Source organism: Canis lupus, chromosome 27 (assembly GCF_048164855.1).
Source record: "Canis lupus baileyi chromosome 27, mCanLup2.hap1, whole genome shotgun sequence".
Taxonomy (NCBI): domain Eukaryota; kingdom Metazoa; phylum Chordata; class Mammalia; order Carnivora; family Canidae; genus Canis; species Canis lupus.
The window spans coordinates 19,302,370-19,323,395 of NC_132864.1; the positions used below are offsets into that span (position 1 = coordinate 19,302,370).

General features: G+C 38.8%; 1 protein-coding gene across 9 annotated transcripts in view; it reads right to left on the bottom strand.

Moving 5' to 3' along the window:
• MED13L (mediator complex subunit 13L) overlaps positions 1-21,026 on the bottom strand; it is a 294,941-nt gene that overhangs the window by 13,784 nt on the left and 260,131 nt on the right. For all 9 annotated transcript variants that reach the window (XR_012019241.1, XR_012019242.1, XM_072802653.1 and 6 more), the window contains 9 exons: positions 17,141-18,078; positions 12,908-13,087; positions 12,066-12,289; positions 10,002-10,194; positions 8,910-9,336; positions 7,926-8,145; positions 6,554-6,742; positions 2,231-2,454; positions 1,895-2,037 (listed from right to left, as the gene is read on the bottom strand). Coding sequence is in view for 7 of the 9 variants with exons in the window: in XM_072802653.1 (XP_072658754.1) it covers positions 1,895-2,037; positions 2,231-2,454; positions 6,554-6,742; positions 7,926-8,145; positions 8,910-9,336; positions 10,002-10,194; positions 12,066-12,289; positions 12,908-13,087; positions 17,141-18,078 (2,738 nt within the window). In the remaining 2 variants the exon portion in view is untranslated. The remainder of the gene's footprint in view (positions 1-1,894; positions 2,038-2,230; positions 2,455-6,553; positions 6,743-7,925; positions 8,146-8,909; positions 9,337-10,001; positions 10,195-12,065; positions 12,290-12,907; positions 13,088-17,140; positions 18,079-21,026) is intronic.

Here is a 21,026-nt window from a genome sequence, read left to right on the forward strand (position 1 = left end):
GGGGTTAAGAGTAGCTTAAACCCTTTAAGAGGAAGACTGACTACAAGGCATACCAACAGAGAGGACAGGAATTCTGACAGAAATGAAATGATGAATCCCCCAATGCATCAGACCTCCAGGCTACTGATACAAGATTCATTATAAGTATGATATTCTTTAAAAAATGAAAAGGGTAATATTTTCTATTAGCCTACAGTATAATTAGTCAAAAAAAATTTGCACATAATAGATCCCTAAGAAAACACTTAATACTTATGTAATGTAATGTATGTATAAACAACTATTAAACCCTAATAGTTAACTTACTTGAGCACTTGCTACAATGCAAGTTATATCCATATCGGGTTTTATTTCAGAGATTCCACAAATACCTGATATAAATTTCATGCAAAGAAACAATATATGCACTCTAATGCAAGGGTTCTGCAAACTATGGTCTGCAGGCCAAATCCTGCCCACCACTTGCTTTTGTAAATAAAGTTTTATTGGAACACAGCCAAACATACAACTTAGGTGTTGTCTGTGGCTGCTTTGACTTTACAATGGCAGAATTGAGAGGCTGCAATAGGGACACACTGGTCTGCAGAGCTGAAAATATTACCTGGCCCTTTACGTTGAAAGTCTGTTGACCTGCTCTAACATATTTGCATGCACAAAACCACCATGCTGGGACATCTGGGTGGCTCAGGGCATGATCCCCACACCCGGGATCCAGTCCCACATCGGGCTTCCTACAGGCAGCCTGCTTCTCCCTCTGCCTGTTTCTCTGTCTCTCTCTGTGTCTCTCATGAAAAAATAAATAAAATCTTAAAACAACAACAACAAAACACCATGCTTATTTGTGGCATATGCTTTGTTTTTGTGTAGACCTTGGGGGGGTGGGGGAAGAAACCTCTTCCATCCAAATGTACATATTAAACTTTTTATAAAGGTGTCATTAATTAATAAGCCTTAAAAAATGATCTAGAAATATTCATACTGCTCATGTAAAGTAGCTACACTAAGATAGCAAATGAGCTTGGCTCAAAGCCAGTGGTCAGTTATGTTGTTAGCTACTTTAGTGCTTTGTAGCTGTTATATTTATGATGGGAAATATTAGCAGTTGGTAGGTATATTTGGGAATTCAACTTAAAAAGTCTGCTCTCTTAAGCCTTCAGACTGAAGACCATCAGAGAGTTGCAATGTGAATAAAGACCATCCCAACTTGCAACTACTTGTCCTTGCAAATCAGGATTATCTTGCTCTTGTGCCAACATAAAATAAATACAAACTCTATCACCATCAATCACCAAAAATAAATAAAAGAAACTGAAGTCTATTCTTATATATGACTTCTTCTATTGTCCATAATCTCTCACTGGAATTTTCATGTTAAAGCTGACTTGATCTCACTGACTCAGTACATAAATAAGCCTTAGAAGTTCTAATTTAGTATCAATTTTAGATTAATAGAACATTCTTTTTTCTGTCTTATAATTGGGGTTCAGTATTTAAGATTTTCTTTGGTAAATGGCTTTGTTGATGATGAAATGTTTAAAAACAGCATATAAAACTACATTTAAAAGAATCAGAAGAGGGACGCCTGGGTGGCTCAGCGGCTTGGTGCCTGCCTTCAGCCCAGGGCATGATCCTGGAGTTCCGGAATCGAGTCCCACATCGGGCTCCCTGCATGGAGCCTGCTTCTCCCTCTGTCTGTGTCTCTGCCTCTCTCTGTGTGTCTCTCATGAAAAAATAAAATCTTAAAAAAATAATTTAAAAAATAAAAGAATCAGAAGATATAAATCTGCTTTATTCTTACTACCAACTTTGCAATTTCCTCCATTGGCTCAGGTAGGAACATTAGCTCAACACTTTTCCTTTGTTTCCTGTACTGACTGCTTCAGGAATCCCTCACCTTTAAGCTCCCCGTGGCCTAGGCGCCCAAGTCGGCCGATTACAACTCTCCACGGTAGAGATGTCATCTGGACAATTCCTATGCACCACTCCCATAACTTCTGTAGTCCAATTTTACGTGCAGATACTTTACTCCTCCGTGATCTAAAAAGGAAAGAAGTAGGGAAAAGGGCCCCAAATGAGTCAAAGTTATCACTTAGTAAGATAAAACCCAGAAAATTCCAAAGAACCCACCACCGGGGCACCTACTGCATTTAGAAGGAAAATCAGAATGACTCCTATCTGAGGAAAGGCATAGTATCAATTTATATGCAGCATAAACACTGAGGCTCCTCACCTGTTTGGTAAAGCGATATTTACAATACAAGTTTCTAATAATTCCCCATGGAGGTCAGTGCAGGAAGCCAAAAGCCAGCGCTGGTCATGAGACAGACAGTAGCCCACAAAGAGGACGTTGTATTTCTGGCTCGCCTCCCCAAATGTCTCTCCCAGCTCCGTCTGCTTATCTTTGATTGGGGCCAATATAAAAGGAGGGGAATAAAGCTGGATTGGGCTGGGTCGCTGAAATCACAATAAAAGTCCATTATCAACACAAAGCCACCCAACTCAATGTTTACAACAAAACCCAGAATAGCACTTGAAACCAATAGGGAGTAATGACAACAGTCTGCCCCCCAGAGATATTACATACATAAATACTAATGATAAAACAGAAAACAAAAAGATTGTTTAATGACATCAGCTAGGGAACCCCAATCAAGCTAGTGTTTCCTTATTAAAAGAAATTACTATTTTAGAAAGTAAACTGGCACCACTTCACTAGTCATCAAGAAATCAGAAATTAATACCACAATGAAATACCACTACATATTACCAGAATGTCAAATAAAAAAGAAAACACTAAGTATCAGTAAGAATGTGGAGCAATGAGAACTTTCATACGCTGCTGGTGATGTAATCCCTTTGGAAAAGTGACAATCTCTGCTAAAGCCAAACACACACATACCCTCTGATCCAATTCAAAGACATATGTTTACTGAAGGACAGGTGTAAGAATGTTCATAAGTTTTAACTATAACAGCTCCAAATAAAAAATAATCTAAATGCCCACCAACAGTAAAATGGAAGATAAACTGCGTTCTTATTATACAATCAGAATATTAAACAGCAAAGACATGAAAAACTACCACTACATGCAATGGAACAGATGAATTGTGACAGTGGATGAAAGAAGCCAGACATAGAAAATACCAATTATATGACTCAATTTACATGAAAGTCAAAAACAGGCAAGGTATGTTGCTGTTAAATCAGAACATTGATTACTGTTAGAATGACTAGAAGGAACATGAAAAAAGTTTCTCAATGCTTCTTAGGTTTTCTTTCTTGTGCTTCTTACATAATGTGTTCAGTGAAAATTCACCAAGCAGTATACTTATGATTGGCTACTTTTCAGTATGTTTATTATACGTTAGTGTGTGTGTGATTTTAGAAATCAAAGCATTAGCTGTTCCGATTAGACAAATATTTTAAACTGTGACAAACTGGTTGTCATCATTGTTTACAGCTATTATACACATTTCAGTATTTAATACCTACAGCAGGGGTCAGCAAACTTCCATAAAGGAGAGAGAGTAAATATTTTAGGCTTAATGGGTCTCTCTTCTTACAAGTAAAATGTAGCAATTATTCCTACCCAGGTCATACTAACATAGGCTGTAGCTGGATTGAACCCACAGCCAAAGCTGCCAACCCCTCAACGAACACACATACATTTATACATGCATACATACTGATATATGGCATAAAAAATAGTAATAATGGAATTACAGAATTTTAGAGCTAAAATAAAGACTTGAGAAAGAGTCTAATCCAATTCCTTCATTTTAGGGACACAAAACACAGGCCTAAAAATACTCAATAACGTGCTCAAAGACTCAAGGCTAATAACCTTATCATCGATCCATTCATTCTCCCTATACCTGGAAAGTCTACTCATATATATTTACCAAGAGAACAGAAAACATTTTATTTTATTTTATTTTATTTTTTTAGAAAACATTTTAAATACAAACATTTGTGCACAAATGTTCACAGCAGTATTATTCATAGCTAAAAAGTGGAAAAACTCAAATGTCCATCCACTAAAGAATGAGTCAACAAAATGTGGTATATATCCATACAATGGAATATCATTTAACCATAAAAATAAATAAAATCCTATACATGCTCTGATATGAATGGACCTTGAAAACATGCTAAATGAAAGAAGCCAAACATAAGAGATCGCATATTCTGTGATCCACTTATACGAAGTGTCCAAAATAGGTAATTGCACCCCACTAAGAGACAGAAGGTAGCCTAGTGGCTGTCAAGGGTGGGGGAGGGGAGGGGCACGAGTGGTTGCTAATAGGTAGGGTGTTTCTTTCCACGTTGACAGAATGTTCTAAAATGAGACAGCAGTGATAGTTGCACAACTCTGTGAACAAACTAAAAACCATCAAATTCTGCAATTTTTAAGAGGGTAGATATTATAACATGCGAATTCTGTCTCAGCAAAGCTTTTTAAACAAAACAAAACAGTCCAGTGAGACTGCCTGAAAAGTTTAGCAAAAAGTAAAAGGGTAAATGTCAAATATCTTGGATGCAACACATAGCCTGTGATAAATCATGAGGTAAAAAACTGTTTTTGAGGGCAGCCCGATGGCTCAGTGGTTTAGCACCGCCTTCAGCCTAGGGCCTGATCCTGGAGACCTGGGATCGAGTCCCATGTCGGGCTCCCTACTTGGAGCCTGCTTCTCCCCTGCCTGTGTCTATGCCTCTCTTTCTCTCTGTGTGTCTCATGAATAAATAAATAAAATCTTAAAAAAAAAAAAAAATGTTTTTGAGGTACCAGATATTCTGTGAAAAACAAAAGGGGCACCAACAATAGGATTTCTCCTAATACTTGCATGGCAAATACTAAAATATATTCCTTCTCATGTAAAATGTGCTTGCATGAGACTGTGCCACAGCAGAGATCTGGAATTCCTGGATGCAGAGGCCTGGCTATCATGCTCACCACCACTGCATCCTCAGCATCTAACATAGTGCCTAGTGCACAGCAGACCACTCGGGCTGCATTTACTGAATGAAAGTGCCATCCATGTTCTAGCTGCAGACTGAGGGAGCAGCAACATTTAGCAATTAACTATTACCATAACACATGTAAAATTTTATAAACCTTAGGGAATTACTTGTAATATTTGATTTTGTTTTTAATATAAAGTTAAATGATTTATTTCTTCCTGTTTCAAAACAAAATGGAAAAAAAAGGCCTATTTTTGCCCCTTATTTTCATCTAGAATTCATCCATTTATCTCATGAGCTACTGACAGTATTCGGCCAGTATGTTATAACCTTTAAAACTTTTAGGTAATGGCTTAGGACGTCTTACTACTTAGGTAGTCAGCCTTCACTCCCCTCCATGAAAATGCAGAACACTATCAGTTACCATTTGAAATTGTGATAATTTCTTACCAAAGCATAAGAATTGCTTGCATCTGAACTGCAGAATAACCACAAGAGGTAAAGAACTAAAAGATTCTAAGTTTATAAAGAAAGGTAATAACTCAATTTCTGGAGACAAAAGAAGAAACAATTAACAAGAAATAAATTTATTTTAATTCTAGAAAAAGCTAACAAAAAATATATGAACTGTTTACAAAAGTGAAAAAAAATTAAAACTCCAAAGAATAAACCAACCTAAACTGCCAAAGACAGAAATTGTACATAATCACAGAATGAATGTGGCTTGTGGGCTAAGCAGCTTCTTCTGGATCAAGTGACAGACAACAAATGCAGTATTAACTACATGTCTCATTTTTTCCCACTTCTAAGTTATTTATTCAAAAGAGAAGCATTTCATGGAGTTTTCTAGAAAAACATTACCAACTAAAATGAGCAGTTTTTGATATTTTTAAGTTCTTTTATGGTGAAGAGGTAATTTGCTGGCTTTTATTAATGGGTGATCTTTTATGCAATAAAAGTTGTGGGAACTGATTGCTGAAGTCTTTGAAAATTCTAAAAAGTGCCCTGTTCATCTATCTTCAGGATAAAGTGATCAGTAAAATAAAAGAAGTGTACAACTTTTGTTTGGTGTTTTAAAATTCCCCTAGAGGTACATATCTGTGGGAAGTAGGTTTAAGAAGATGGGAGAGAAAAAGCATTCATTTATAGATCAGAAGCACTGAGACAAGGGAAGAGAGAGCAAGCCCCTGTAAAAATGTGCATCAGAAAACACATACGCATTTGCTGTACCAGAGAGAAAAGATCTGGAGAAGGAAGAAAGTTAGTGAATTTAATACATGGGTTAGCTTCCAAAAATAAAGAACAAAATAATCATAGGAAAGTCGAACATCAGTAAGTAAGTGATGAGTGTACTGTTGCCTTAGGTCTTACATTAAAAAAAAAAAAAAAAAAAAAACGCCAAGAGTTTGCTTGCTTCTTTTCTCAAAAAATTTTACAAGTTTAGATAAGTATCTCCTCTATTTTAAATTAAGGATCAGAGAAATCTACTACTCTTAATAAAGGCGAAAGACCAACCCAGCAGCCCAACTCTCCTGGCTTGTATCCCCAGTATACAAGCACTGTTAGAAATTTCTGCTGTGCTACTACCTACCTCTGGGTTCTTGAGGGTCATCTCGATGCTGGCGGCAGGCCCAAATCCTGTGAGGGACTTAATGTGGATCTGTGTGGGCAGAGGTCGCCGGCATTGGCAGTACACCGAAAATGCCATGGACTTCAAGTATTGAATGTAGAAAACTTGTTCGTCCTTCATTGTCTGCAGCATGTACTGGCAAGGCACAATCTACACATACAAACACAAACAAAACTAGAAACTGAGATCTAATGTGCTAACAAGAAAGCTAGAAAACAAAATGGCATGAAGTCTTTGCTGAATGAGGGCAAGGAGCTTTAGTTTTAAAATATATAAGGGGTGCCTAGCTGGCAACTCTTGAACTCGGGGTTGTGAGTTCTGGCCCCACATGGAGTGTAGAGATTATTTAAAAATTAAAATAAGATAAAATAAAATAAAGCAAAATATGTAAGATGCCAAATATAATTTGACTCAATCTTAATTCCTTAGATAACATAAAATCCTCTATTACAAAGATACACCAACACCTGAAGAACAGGGGTCATCTTGTTAGTCCAAATTACAGTCACTTAGAAATTACCCTGCTCCCTTTTCAGGGGTAATTTGGCAATTTATTGTTGCCAGGCTCCCAAATTTTAAAACTTGCTTTTTAATATTGTTCTCCTTTTTATCATATATACACATAGTGTGCATGGTAACTTTGGAATTACTGTCTAAGGATGTGAGACACAAACTTCACAATGAAAAGCAATCAACAACCTATTCCGGTAACTTTAATTTCAGTATTTTAATTCTGTTAAGATGGCATTAGCGAAAGTGACAGTAAATCAAAATCCAAACACCCAAGGTATCATTTTTCACCTGTTATCAAAATCTTGTAAAATTATTACACTATAAAAGCTGGCAAGGCAATAGTGAAAGAGGCATGCTCACTGACTGCTGAAGGGAATGTAAATAGGCTAACTTTTCTGGAAAAGAATCTGGCATTATCTATCAGTGTATCTAAGAATCCACTTTAAGAAATGACCCGAAATGTGAAAAAATTTAGAAACAAATTAAATATCTAACAGCACAATAATTAAATGTGGAGAACATGTGGTCATTACAAATGATGCTTGTGAGAATTTTTAACAACCTGCAAAAGTATTCATGAAAAATGTTAAGTATAAAGGACTAAAAATTATACTAAAAGTAGCATCTCAACTCTGTAAACATATACAAAAAAGGCTAGAAATACACCGAAATGCTATGCAATGGTGACTTAAGTTAAAGGAATAATTAGGAGTATCTTTCCCTTTATAGTTCTCATGTAATTCCAATTAAAAAAAAATCATGACTTGTTATTTCACCAAAAAAAACAACAAAAGCTAAAGATAAATTTGCAAATAGTTACCTGGAGAATGAAAGAATTTCTCATATGCTCAGGTAAATTATCCAGCATTTCTGTGTAGCAGCGCATCAAACTCAACAGCCAAAAGTTTCCAGAAGTGGAATCTTCGTCTGCAGTGTAAGTGAAGGGGTCCACCATGTAAATGACAACAGCTGGGGGATAGGCCTGGCTGTCCGCGGAGTCAGGCTCAGTGGGAATTCCTATTCTCTCTCGTTCCGTGACACTGCAGAAAGAGCCACTTATGAGATGCACAAAATAAACTTAAGTCATGCAAAATAACCAGTTCCAGAACACACCCCTGGACAATGATTACAGATTAAATGTAACATTAATATGTGTATTACCAAAATGAAGGCAAACCAAGCCATTTAGTACCAGGACAGGTGGGAAATGGTAATACAGGGCAGCCCGGGTGGCTTAGCGGTTTAGCGCCGCCTTCAGCCCAGGGCCTGATCCTGGAGACCCGGGATCGAGTCCCACGTCAGGCTCCCTACATGGAGCCTGCTTCTCTCTCTGCCTGTGTCTCTACCTCTCTCTCTCTCTCTCTCTCTCTGTGTCTCTCATGAATAAATAAAATCTTTAAAAAAAAAAAAAGAAATGGTAATACACTCCTTTAAATGGGAGATCTTTTTCCACTCCCTCTTTTCCTGGGGCTATAGTCCAAAAAGATGTTTTATAATACTATTAATGTTAGTGATAACAGCTTACTATTGCTATTATCCATATATTATGTTCCCATAATAATAGCAGGATTAACAGTAATAGCTTACTATGAAGTTAATAAGTTTAGTAATAGTAAGTTCATTAGAAGTCTTCACATTTCGTAACACTAAAGCTAGTGACTAAGTTGTTATTTCCTTTTGGAAGAAAATAAATGGAGCCCTTCACTAGATTAAGAGATTCGGGAGGCTATGGGAGGGTAAGGGTGCGGAAGGTAGGCAAGGGGTCCAAGCTGAAGCCACCCGCCTCCATGGGCACACACAGTACCTTTCTTGTCCATCCTGCAAGGATTGGGAGGAGCTCTGCCCAGGCTCAGGGTCTCCAACACAGCCTAGGTTCCCTTGCGTTCTATCTGCAGAACTGGCCCCAGTGCCGGGGTTCTGCCCCACAACACTAGCACTGAATCCTGAGGAAGAGGTAGTGCTGATCTGGTTAATAACGGGAGCGGGAGCAGACGATGAAACGGGTGGCACAGAGGAACCAGATGCGGAGCTACTTGCTGCAGGGTTCCCAGAACTGCTGCTGGAGGTGGGGTTGAATGCACTGCCAGCTGAGGACACTGTCGATCCTGCATTTGAAGCTAGAGGCCCAGCATTCCCAGGTGTAGCTTGTCCCGGTGCTGCTGCTGGTGGGGACTGGTACTTAGGTGGTATCAACAGGCTGCTATCGAGCTGCAGAGTGGCTAGATAAGGTGCTGAAAGAGTACATGCAGAGAGATGACATCAGTGTCAGACTGAATCATAAATTCATGACGGTCACTTTTTTAAAGATTATGCTTTTAGGCTGCAGTACTCTGATTATGACACCTAAAATGCTATCTCTGCACTTGAATATATACTTATATATTCTGCTAACATGGAGATAAAAGTGGAGCTACTTATTACAAATTCTGGTGAAGAGGCTTATTTGGAAAAAAGAAAGATAATTAATCCTTTGTAACATTTTCCTTTCAGACTGATTCTATATGCCTTCACTGAAAACTGAGAGGCCATATATTCTACAGGCATCACAGTATACCTGCTCTTATGTGTACTGAGCTTTAAAAGCTTCTAAGATTCTCTTGGGAACGCTGGTTAAACTTAAGCAGTTAATACCAAGTCCTGCTGCTAGGTTTTCAAAATGTGGAGTAAATTAGATACGACTTCTTTAGGCAACTTTAAGTTGCTTTTAAAAAATATGTGTGCACATAAAAATTAGCATTTAATGACCTAGAACCCAGAAATCAGACCTAAATAAATACAGTAATGGAACACTAACATTACCTGAAAAAAAAAAAGCAACATAATGCTGTTTCCCAAAGGGGGGCAATTTGCTATTTTACTTCTCAGATTCTACTTTGCCAAATAAATTCCCACTTACCTAGGTGATGGCGGCAAACTTGCGCATAAAGTTTGAGTCTGGAATGATTGTCATTCTCCTCACTGCTCCACGGCTGGTTAAACCACTCACTCACAAGCTCATCAGTCAGCTTCTGTGCCACGGTCTTTCCCACACGCATGATCCCATCTCGTAGCACTTTGCAGATGGGCTTGTGCTGCCCAAGCCTACACATCTGATACCACAAACAAGATTGTTATTTACAACAGGAACCACTCCTGTTGTTAGTGGGGGAAATTCTTGATCATACACATGGAAGTGCTTTGCTTTTTCTTTTAGTGTTAACACAAGCAACCAAACCAACATTATACACTGGTCCTTTCTGGTAATTATAATGTATGCTGAAACTGCTATGTGTCTCTCCAAAACCTGGACTAGACCATCTAAAGAAAAACCAATGTTTCTTCACCCCAGCCAATTCCTTCCACACAAGGGAAGATTGTTGAACATTACCTGATTGCTAATGGTCAAATAAAGAATTAACCAGATTCCTGCCTACTAAGGCTGACTGTGACATATGTCCACTAAAACCTCTTAAGTAATCCCTACTCATAATGTTTTCCCATAAGATAACATTAACATTTTATGGGCCATCTGTTACACTGTTAGAGACATTTGGAGATCACCAATAGCAGAGGCCACTAAAGCAGTAGATATGCTGATCACTTTTTAAAAAAGTAAATAGTTGTTTTAAGCACAATGAGATTGTTATTAATCTCCAGAACATTAAATGGGTACTTATGGCAAAGAATTAATGTAATACACCTGTAAAAAGTTAAGCTACTTAACTATCTATTTACCAATAGAAGAGCCCACGTTACCCGTTATTAGAGTTGACAACTGAAGGCTTACCAACCCCCTACAAAGTTCTCTAGCACACACTCTTCTTAACCAGGTATGCACTACCACCAAATGAGCAATCCTAGTAAAGTCATTAGGATCTAAAAAGATCCAGCAATCCTTTTATGTTTCGTAACTCATGTTGAAAGTTTCATCCAAGAGAAGAACCAAGCCTTAAAAAGAATTGCTTAGACAAGTTTTCTGTGTTATGGTCCTTATGATTTAACAGCATTACACATCCATAGGCCAGGCATTGTACAGAATCACTGTATCTAAGGGTTCCTTTAGGGGCTTAACTGATGCCATTACCTCATACATTACCATCTCCTAATTTCTTTGTAGCAACATGTAAGTTTATTATTTCGTGGAGGCCCATCCATTTCTAGATAGCAAATGTTCTGTTACAAAATATTTTTTAAATTCAACTTGGCATCTTATTTAACACTCTTGTAATGTTTATAATATGCCTGTTACAGTTCTTCATAAATACTAATTTCATTTAATCTTGCCAAAAATAAAGATATTAGAAGTATAAGATACAAATATTTAATGTGCATATACTTTGGCAGAAAAAATATGGCACCCTTCAAAGATACTCATGATTCTAATTTTTCAAAAGTAACAGTAATTTATGTACTAAACATATGAAATTACCTACTGGCCTTTAAATTATGGTTATTACATTATTAATGCGTCTCAAAATTTTAGTACTAGGATGTAGTGTTAAATATACAACAGAGACATGATTCATTAAACTTATCTTCTGATTCAGAAATCTTCAAGCTAAACACTTTTATACTGTTTTCAGGACCCTTCCCCCACCCTCCTCTCCTCTACAAACCCAGCCCCACCCCAGAGAGACGTGCCTCCTTTTTGTAAAGGTCATCTTCTGAGCAGCCAGAAGACTCCCTGGTAAGCAATACTTTTAAACTTGAACACAAAAATGAGGGAAAAAATAGCTCAACTGTAAGATGTGTGGTAAGGCAGGTAGAGCAAAGTCTTCTAAATCTAACAAAATGTTAAGTCAAGATGATAAAGCAATTTACTTCCAGGAAAACTTGCCAATTTAATCCTCTCCTTCATCCTCCAGCTATTTGCAAATTTTCTTTTGAGATCTACCTTGAAGATATTTGTTCTTTAAAATTTGGTCATAGCTAGAAACCACCTGAGGACTCATCACGAAAGTGGTTTTCATGTCGTTCTCACCTCATATACAGCACTCAAGTCCCTGAAGAAAGTTTTGGCTCCTTCGAGCAAGGCCTCATTTTCTGGACAGACCACAATATAGGCAACATCACGATGGCCCCCATATGGGTCCAACAACAGCCTCTCCCAAAATGGCAAAGAGAATGGAGAGATGGTGAGGAAGTCCTTGTCATAGCCTACCAGCAGAGTAGGAATGGGCAATGGCTCAGGAGATTCTTCTGAACCTGTAACAAGAAGGCCATTAGGAAGGGCTCGTGAGTCTGTTTTGTACAAGCTGGAGACCTTGAAGTTCTTGCTGCATTAGTTTTAATTCTGGCATCAGAAATTTCCTTGTAGGTTAACAGAATCACTCTCAAAAGTATTCTTCAAACCCTCTAATTACGTGGCCCATGATGAAGAACTTTATTTCAATGAGTCAGAATGCTCTAATAAAGGTCCAATAAGATCAGAAGGCAGACGAGAACAAGTTAAAGTTAGTTTTCCAGGCAGTACTACACCATTTCCTTTAAAATAAGCACTATAATCCTGACTATGAAGACGCTGACAGAGCTAGTTCAGATGTTCATCCAGATGAAAATGCAATGAGGATCGGGAAAATGAGGAAAATCTAACAAATAATCTCTTTAAGGATTATTTTCCTCATTGACCTTGATTCTGCCAAGGATGCTTAGAAAACTTAATTCCAAACTGACTTTAGGAAAGAAAAGAGATTATAAACCTTAATAGCCATGAAGAAAAAGATTCTATTTTATCAGTGAAGCAAGGACTTGACAGTAACTAAAGCTGGGTTTTATGGAACAAAAAAAATCACGAAGAAATTTAAAACAGGGAAGAGATTCTACCATAGGTGCCCCGTCCCGCCATTTTGTGGAACTGCTGCCATGTTAGCGGCCCCTGCACATGCTGGATATTCTCCCAGGTCCTGCCCGTGCGCTTCTTTTGGATGGCGTCTTGGAGAAAGGGCTGCAGGGACAGCAGCATGCGGACCACATCTTGGGAGGAGAGCATGCTGATGTCTAGCACTGGAAAAGAAAGAAAATGAAAGGAATGGAGATCATAAAGGGGGACCGGCATGCTCTTCTTCTCTCTGCCATCATTCTGGACCTCAGTTATAGTCCGTGACAAAGACATTACTGGTGGTAGATTTTATTTTTAGTAGATTCTAAAATGCTTGATCTAGCAGGGGAGAGAAAAGATATTTTCTTATCTTATTATTATAAAGTAATTTATAATTTATTAGTGGAAATAATAAAAGGAGAAATGGGTTCCTCTATATATAAAAGGTTAACTATAGGAGATTAGAAGTAAAAAGATAGATGAGCCTGACTCTTTAAAATCATACAAACCTGTTTCCAAGGTTGTTCATAGGAAAAGAGAGCTGTAAAAGTTTCTTATTTATTATTTTATTTACAAATATCACTGTTTTGAATGAATAATGAGTAGGAGGAAAAACTTAAATAGAAGCTCTTCACAACTGTTAAAAAAAGCTCGTAATATAAAATATCTTCACAAAATACAAAGTGCACAGAGAGAAATATAACCTTCCAGGCAGACAGAGGCACAAGAAAACATGGCAAAAGCAACAGCAGTACTGAAAGCCAGCTGTCCACACAGGAAGGTGGGATTCAAGGTTTCAGAAGAAACATCCTTCCTATTAAGAGGAGGGGCTCTTAACATAGAACCTTTGAAAAAAACCTCTCAAACTGCAAAATTGTGCACACACGAACATGTGCATATTCTTTCCCAGGGAGACAGGTCTGTAATGCTCACTGAATTCTCAAAGAGATCTGAAGAAAGAGCTAATTAAGTTTGAGGTGATCAGCTGTGAACTTGCACAGCTGCGTACCTAAAGACCTTTCCTTCTCTAGCTGATTAGGAAAGGGGCATGGATGGAAATCTAAGATTTATCTACCAACTAAAGAAACACAGGGTGCTTAAGACACCTCTAGGTGATCCCTAAATCAAACACCAGTAGCTAATGTAAATTTCCAGCATCTCTTGACAAACTGGGAGACCTGGCAAGCAGCAGGCCCCATTCTTGCATAAGCAGCAGCGCTGAAGCCAAGGAGCAACTGCCCCCTTCAGAGGCCCTCCTCACTCAGCTCTGCTGCCTACCTGAGAAGGAAGCAGGGATGATCACCTGTACCTTCAAACCTGGGCTTCTTTTTTTCCTATAGTAAAGAAAAAAGTACTTCTTGTAACCATGGCTCTATCAACAGTTGGAAAATGACAGACAAAGAGAATCACAGGTTAGAGAAAAATAAAAGCAGACATCATCCCTTGTGGCTATTCCTGTGCACACAGAATGGAACGTGTGCACGGAAAGATGTAGTGAGGGCACTGCTGTTTGCAAATCTGCTCCAGCATCATTCACTCATTTACATTATCTGTCTGATACTGTTAAGCTTCTGACTTTGGAACCCACACCTCCCCTGCGATAAAATCTGCTATTTTTCATATCCAAAGATGACAGTACTGATCCACCCACTCACTGCTTTTCTGTCTGAAGGCTACTATCTAGTAAAAGGAACCGCCCAAGATAATCACCCACATTTCTTTAGAGGGGAAAGACTGTACTTTCTGTAATTCATAAATGCATCCAGCAGACATTAATTAGAGGCCTGCTAAGTACAAGGCACAGTGCTCAAAACTCAGCAGTTACAGAAATGAGTGTAATCCTTGAATACTTTCTTACAAGTCTCCACCTCTGAGAAGTCTCTGGGCCTGGCTACTCAAAAAAGTGCCTATCATCCCTCACTCCAATGATCTCTGTCCTCTAAGCATACTTTCTCATTCTAGATTTCCAACTGTTATTTAAGAAGCTTATATAGCCTTCTCCCCTACAAGGCTGAGAGCTGTTCAGAGCAAGCTCCATGTTTCATTCATGTAACCAACCATTCCAGCCCAACCTATTCCCATCCCTCTAGTGAAGTAGTCTACAGAAGTAGCTCCTCACTGTGGTCAAAAGACATACTTAATCCTCTTCTTAAAAGCTCAGCTGCGCTTTAATGCTTCCTGACCACTCTTTTTCTTAAAACTTGGTTACACAGCAGAATTCAGCAAAGTTCTGTCCCAAGCCATCTTGTCATCCTAGCTTTCCTCCTCCTCTGTGCCTGACTTTACTATCTACAAGCCAACTACTCCCTTTCCCCTGAGCTGCAGGCCCATAAACTCCCAAGTGTTTACTTGACATCTCTACCTGGATATCTCAAGAAGAGATCTTTAAAATTTCCAAAACTCAACTTAGGAGAGTTTCTCCCCAGACCTAGCCTTCCTCCAGTACACCTATCTTCGAATGATCAGTACCTCTCCAGGTATACACATCACAAACCTGGGTGTCTTCCTTAACATCTCGCTCTGACCCCTGAAATCCAACCCACTACTAAGCCCTGCAGTCCTACCACTTCCTCAACATACCTTATGTTTCTACTTCTTTTCCATCCCCTTTGCTAAGATAAGAAACCAGCTATTATTTCTCATTTGAGCAGTTGCACTAACCTTGTCTTTCCACCATTCTGCTATTCCCAAATCCACAGTCCGCACTGCACTCAGAGCTGGTTTCTTTACACAAATCAGATGTCAATGCCTCTTCATAAACCCACCAATGACTTATTAGGGTTCTTGGGATAAAGACCCCAGCCCCAGCAGGTCTCAAATTGCTCTTGGGGATCTAGCCAGCTCCAAGTTTCCTTCAGTTCTTTGAAGATGTATGTATTTATTGGGGGGGGGGGGGGGACAGAGAAGGGGAAAGACAAAGAATCTGGAGCAAATTCCAAACCAAGCACAGAGCCTGACTTGGGGCTCAATCTCACAACCCTGTGATCATGACCTGAGCCGAAATCAAGAGTCAGATGCTTAATCGACTGAGCCACCCAGGTTCCAACCCCCTTTAAAAAATGAGAGAGAGAGAGAGAGAGAGAGAGAGAGAGAGACAGAGTCATTCGGTTCTTTGAAAGAACCAAGCTCTATACAACTCTATACCACTCTTGCTGTTCCTTCTGTCTGGGATACAATTCCTTGCTCTCTAGCCTCTTCATTTTTTTTTTTTTTTGAAATTTTTATTTATTTATGATAGTCACACACACAGAGAGAGAGAGGCAGAGACACAGGCAGAGGGAGAAGCAGGCTCCATGCACCAGGAGCCTGACGTGGGACTCGATCCCGGGTCTCCAGGATTGCCAAAAGGCAGGCGCCAAACTGCTGCACCACCCAGAGATCCCCTCTCTAGCCTCTTTAGCCAGTTAATCTGTACTGGCACTGAGATCTCTAATGTTACTACTTCTTCAAGGAGGTCTTCCCTGACCCCCAGTCTAGGAAGGCCCTCCCACTCCATGTTTTTTTTTCTAATTGCTTATGATGGGTTTCTAATATGCTAATCTGTGTTATTATTTGCTTAATCTGATGTCCATTTTCCAGGACAGATTAGGAAGTCCCTCAGAGAGGTATCTTGTCTCTTTCAGTCATTTTATCACCCAGGATGCATCGCAGTATAGATGGTGAATGAAGAAGGGAAGGGAAAAGCAACTTGCATGGCATGCTTAGAGCTCAACATCACAGATATTTGTCAACTGGAGCTTTTAATAATAGAAGAGTCAGTGACGTGCCTCAGGAACCATAACACAAAGTAAACTGTGATCATTGTTATAAGAGATGCAAAATACTGGAAAAACAGGAAGGAGAAAATGCTCGGTAAATGGGTAGAAGGTTTCATGGAGAAAGTATCACGGACAACTCATCTAGAAGAATGGGTGAATTTAAACACGCAACGTGTGCAAACTATTCGTCTGTGTACTCCCGATGATGCTGACACTTAGCAGTTGTAGGTTTCCCCGCACTGTCTATAGGAATTAATAGAAGTCTTCACAAAATAATTACTTGCCTCAAAGATGTTTCAATATAAAACATTTGCTCCAATCCTTAAATTCAGGAAGATTTTCAACAGAGATCTTACTTTCTTTTTTTTTTTTTAAGAAATAAAACTTAAACTTCTGTCATATAACAAACTAAAGAAAGTTTATCATTTGCCATCATGCCAAGATAATTTTTAAAGTAAATATGTATTCTGGGAAACCTACCGTTACTATGAGGCCAAGAGTGTACAGTGGCACTTCTCACCAGAGCTTCATCTACTTTTCCACCTGTGGGATTATCTACATACTGTCGGCCCTGCTCCAAGGCATTAAAGCATTCCGTCCAGTAATCATTATTATCTGCTTGTACCCGGTCATAACTCCAGCTTACACAGGGAAGAGTCTGACGACTGTTAGAGGAAATATAGTCCAGGAAACTCAGTGAAGCAAAAGGTTGTGTATGTTGATTCTGGAGGAGGAGGAGAAGGCTTATAGGTGGCTCCTGGGATTTTCTGGCTCCTTCCATCTGAGGAAGGAAGGTAGTCTGACACATCATTAAGCGCCTCTCCGCAGCCTGACCAATATCAGAATTCTTCCCAAAAATATCCAACTCATCTTCCAGGAAGAGTCCCGAATTATAGCCAAGTTTACGATTCATAATCGCACTAAACCCACAGGTACAGCGATATTGGTCCTCATTGGAAGAGTCAGGGATGTAAAGCCCAACATCCGCCCCTTTGATGTTCATGTTGCAGGCACAGATGCAACAGCTGTCAAAATTTCTGTCTTTAAAGATATTCATCACAGAATCTGAGAGAATCAGGGTGACATAGAGACTGTGGGCTTCAGGAATTGGCTGCATGGTGGCAGGCTCCACAGAGTTAAGGGGCCGTGTGGTAGAGGGGGTAGAGGCTGGTGACCCCTGATCGGTGCTATCATATTTAACTGACCCTTGACCACTGGCAGTGCCCCCACCTCTGGGAGTTCTTGGGGTCCTGGGGGTTCGTGGTGTGGGGACGGAGAAGCGAGGGGTTGCTGGAGATGGCAAAACTCCTGCTCCACTGTTGCTGGCTGGGGCAGCGCTGTTCAACGTCACTGGTGTGTTCATCTGTGGTGTATTCAGATAGTCTGGATCTGCTAGGCTCCCGACACTAGGCACATTACTGCAACAGAAATACCAAATGAGAACAGGTGCGTGTCACAGATGCTGGAATACACACACTATTACCCCACCTGGCCTGCACATTTACCATTTATGCATGCTATCACTAGGTATATTCAATTTTTTCTTTAAAAAAAAAAAAAAGGATTCAAAGGAGTCAGTAAAGTACATGGGAAAGCAAGAAACATGGCATGAAGAATAACACACTACAGCATTTTCCTTCTACTTATTCCACATCTAAGCAATCTTCATGTTAATCTTTCAAGGGAACTTTACTGTTTTTATAAGAAAACATGGTGCTAAAAAAACAAACAAACAAACAAAAAACAAACAAAAAAGAAAACATGGTGCTGGGTTTGGTCAATGAGTTTTGAAAACTTAAGTGGAACATTAACACATGAGTTCAGATGCTAAGTTAGCTAGAAGACCATAGGGTAAAATTTCCATCTAATTTGCAATTACATTTTTGTCATTTTTTAAAATTAAAAGTCTACCACTGTATTTGTCCTCTGAGGCTATAATCCATTTATGACTCTAAAGCAGTTACAATCAAACACATAGGAACATTTGCAATTTTTCTAATTTTCAAAACACAGTCCTGTCTAGGCTTGCATTTTTATAGACTGAGTGGCCATGAAGGAATTCAATTATAGGAAACCCACTAGCTACTACTACACTGTAATTAATGCCAATATCACATACATAGCTAGGAGACCTCAATATTAATTATATAAACTGCATAGTACATATATTGTATCATAGCTTCCAAACTTCTCTAACAGATTTCTGTGGGGCAGTAGACAATTTTAATTCATTTTTAATTTTCTTTTTTTTTTTTTTCATTTTTAATTTTCAATATGCTATGCATTACCTATAGCACAATTATTTTTAGTTCCCCAGAGACTGATCACATTGTGCTATCTTTTTTTCAAAAGTAATGACTTCTTTTTGGACTAGCCACACACACACACAAAAAAACAAAACAGGGTCTATAATGTTCTGCTATTCTATTATTGTAAAAAAATTTTTTGATATACATTCTTAAATGTACATGTAAAACAGCAATGGACCATTCCTTCCAATTAGAAGGTATCAAAAGAATACTGATTTCATCTAATACTTAATATTTTCTTGGAATCTCTTAATACTGTGCTTAAACTAATGTTCTTCCAATAAACTGCATATTCATTCACTTATAATTTGAAAGAAGAATGTCATAAAGTAATGGCTCTTCAAATAATTTTCTTGTGATGTTTAATTAGCTATGCCTAAACTACCAGCTTAAAAATCCAAATCAAGCACTAAAAAGAAAAACTGAGGCACAGTGGTATCTTTGAGTACAGATAAAAAATGACCCAGAAAACTTGATTAGCAATCACTGCTATCTCAGAGACCAAAATAATAAGTGTGTAATAATGATCTTTACTCTAATTGGACTCCTTTCAGATTTTCCTATTTGACAAAACCCTAAAATTATTATACAGTTCAGATCAGAAAAGGAAACTACAACTACTAAACTGAAAACCTAAATAATTAAATTGCTCCCTAGGTAGTAAGAATGGTTTAGTTTGTATACCAACCTGATTTTTCCCATTCAATAAAAACGAACTGAATACCAACCTCATGCTAGATGCTAGGCATTCAACAGTAAAAAAGAGGAAGAAAAGTTAGCTCACAGCAAGTATGTCAGGTGTCAAGCAAGTGAGTGCTGGGGTGCTGAGTGTGACAAAGGGGTGGCCAGGGTGATAGAGACCCCAGCAGAAGGAATTCACATAGTCTAGAACTGTGCTGTCCAATAAGGTTATCACCAGCCTTATGTGCTAAATTTAAATCAACTTAAATAAAACTAAAAATTCAGTCTTGGTCTCGACTAGCCCCATCTCAAGAGGTGCACAGCTACAACATCAGGGCAGGGGATGCCATACTGGAAGATGCAAATACAAAACATTTCTTTCATCAAAGAAAGTTCTTAACAGAACCAGTTTAGAATACCAAAGATCTTTGGGATAGCAAGTGATAGATTTAATAGATCTAAACAATGATCTAAGTTATTTATTATTTATATTATCATCCAGCAAAGAGTCTCACATCACTTTTTTGAGGAGCTTGTGTAAGAAATTAAACTGTCAAATGGGTTCCTGGAGTTGCTGCATTGTTTGAGAATGGTGTGGCAACTCTTCTGGGCTTATCAGCTCTGCTGTGCTATATTAGTCCCTACTTAAATACTGGAGCACGGCAGCAGAAAAGGAGCCAGGGGATCATCACCAGGGTAGTTTTGAGCACATTCGTTCATCCTGCTGGCGAGTTGTTATTGCCACAATACTTCCACAACCATTAGAACCTTTCAAAAATCTTGTATGGGAAGCAGAGCCAGATCATACCATTTTAAAGAAGGGAGAGACTCAGGTAAGCTAGTCATTTAAGGCCATACACAGGTGTAAACAAAAAAGGCAGGATTGGAGTCCTGTGACATTACGGCTGTACCCTCCCAAGTCTGGGTTCTTTTATCCTACATGCTGTCACACTTTTTCATTCTGACACTGACTTTACATAAGTAAGCATAAAGCCTGTTTATGACATTAAAGTTGGTTTCATCAAGATGGTTTTATGTGATGTCACAACTATAGCCCACAGACTGGATCAGGAATTTGTCTTATTGGCTCCTAAAATGTGACTCTGAATTAACTACCAAAATTTTTTTAAAAAGGAGATTTACATAAAAACGCAGACCTCTAGTCGCCCACATTCTTGCCTGAACAATGCACTATAACTGCATAGCAAACAGTCCCTTTAAGTGAAGCATAATCTTAACTGTTCCATCAGAGACCCTGCTCTTTCCTACTGTCCCTCAGGATAACACTGACTAGCAGTGGTGCCAAGTCTTTTGCTTTATCCAATCCATGTCATCCACATTTTGTTTACCTGGTCCTGACAGAAAATTGAGCTTAT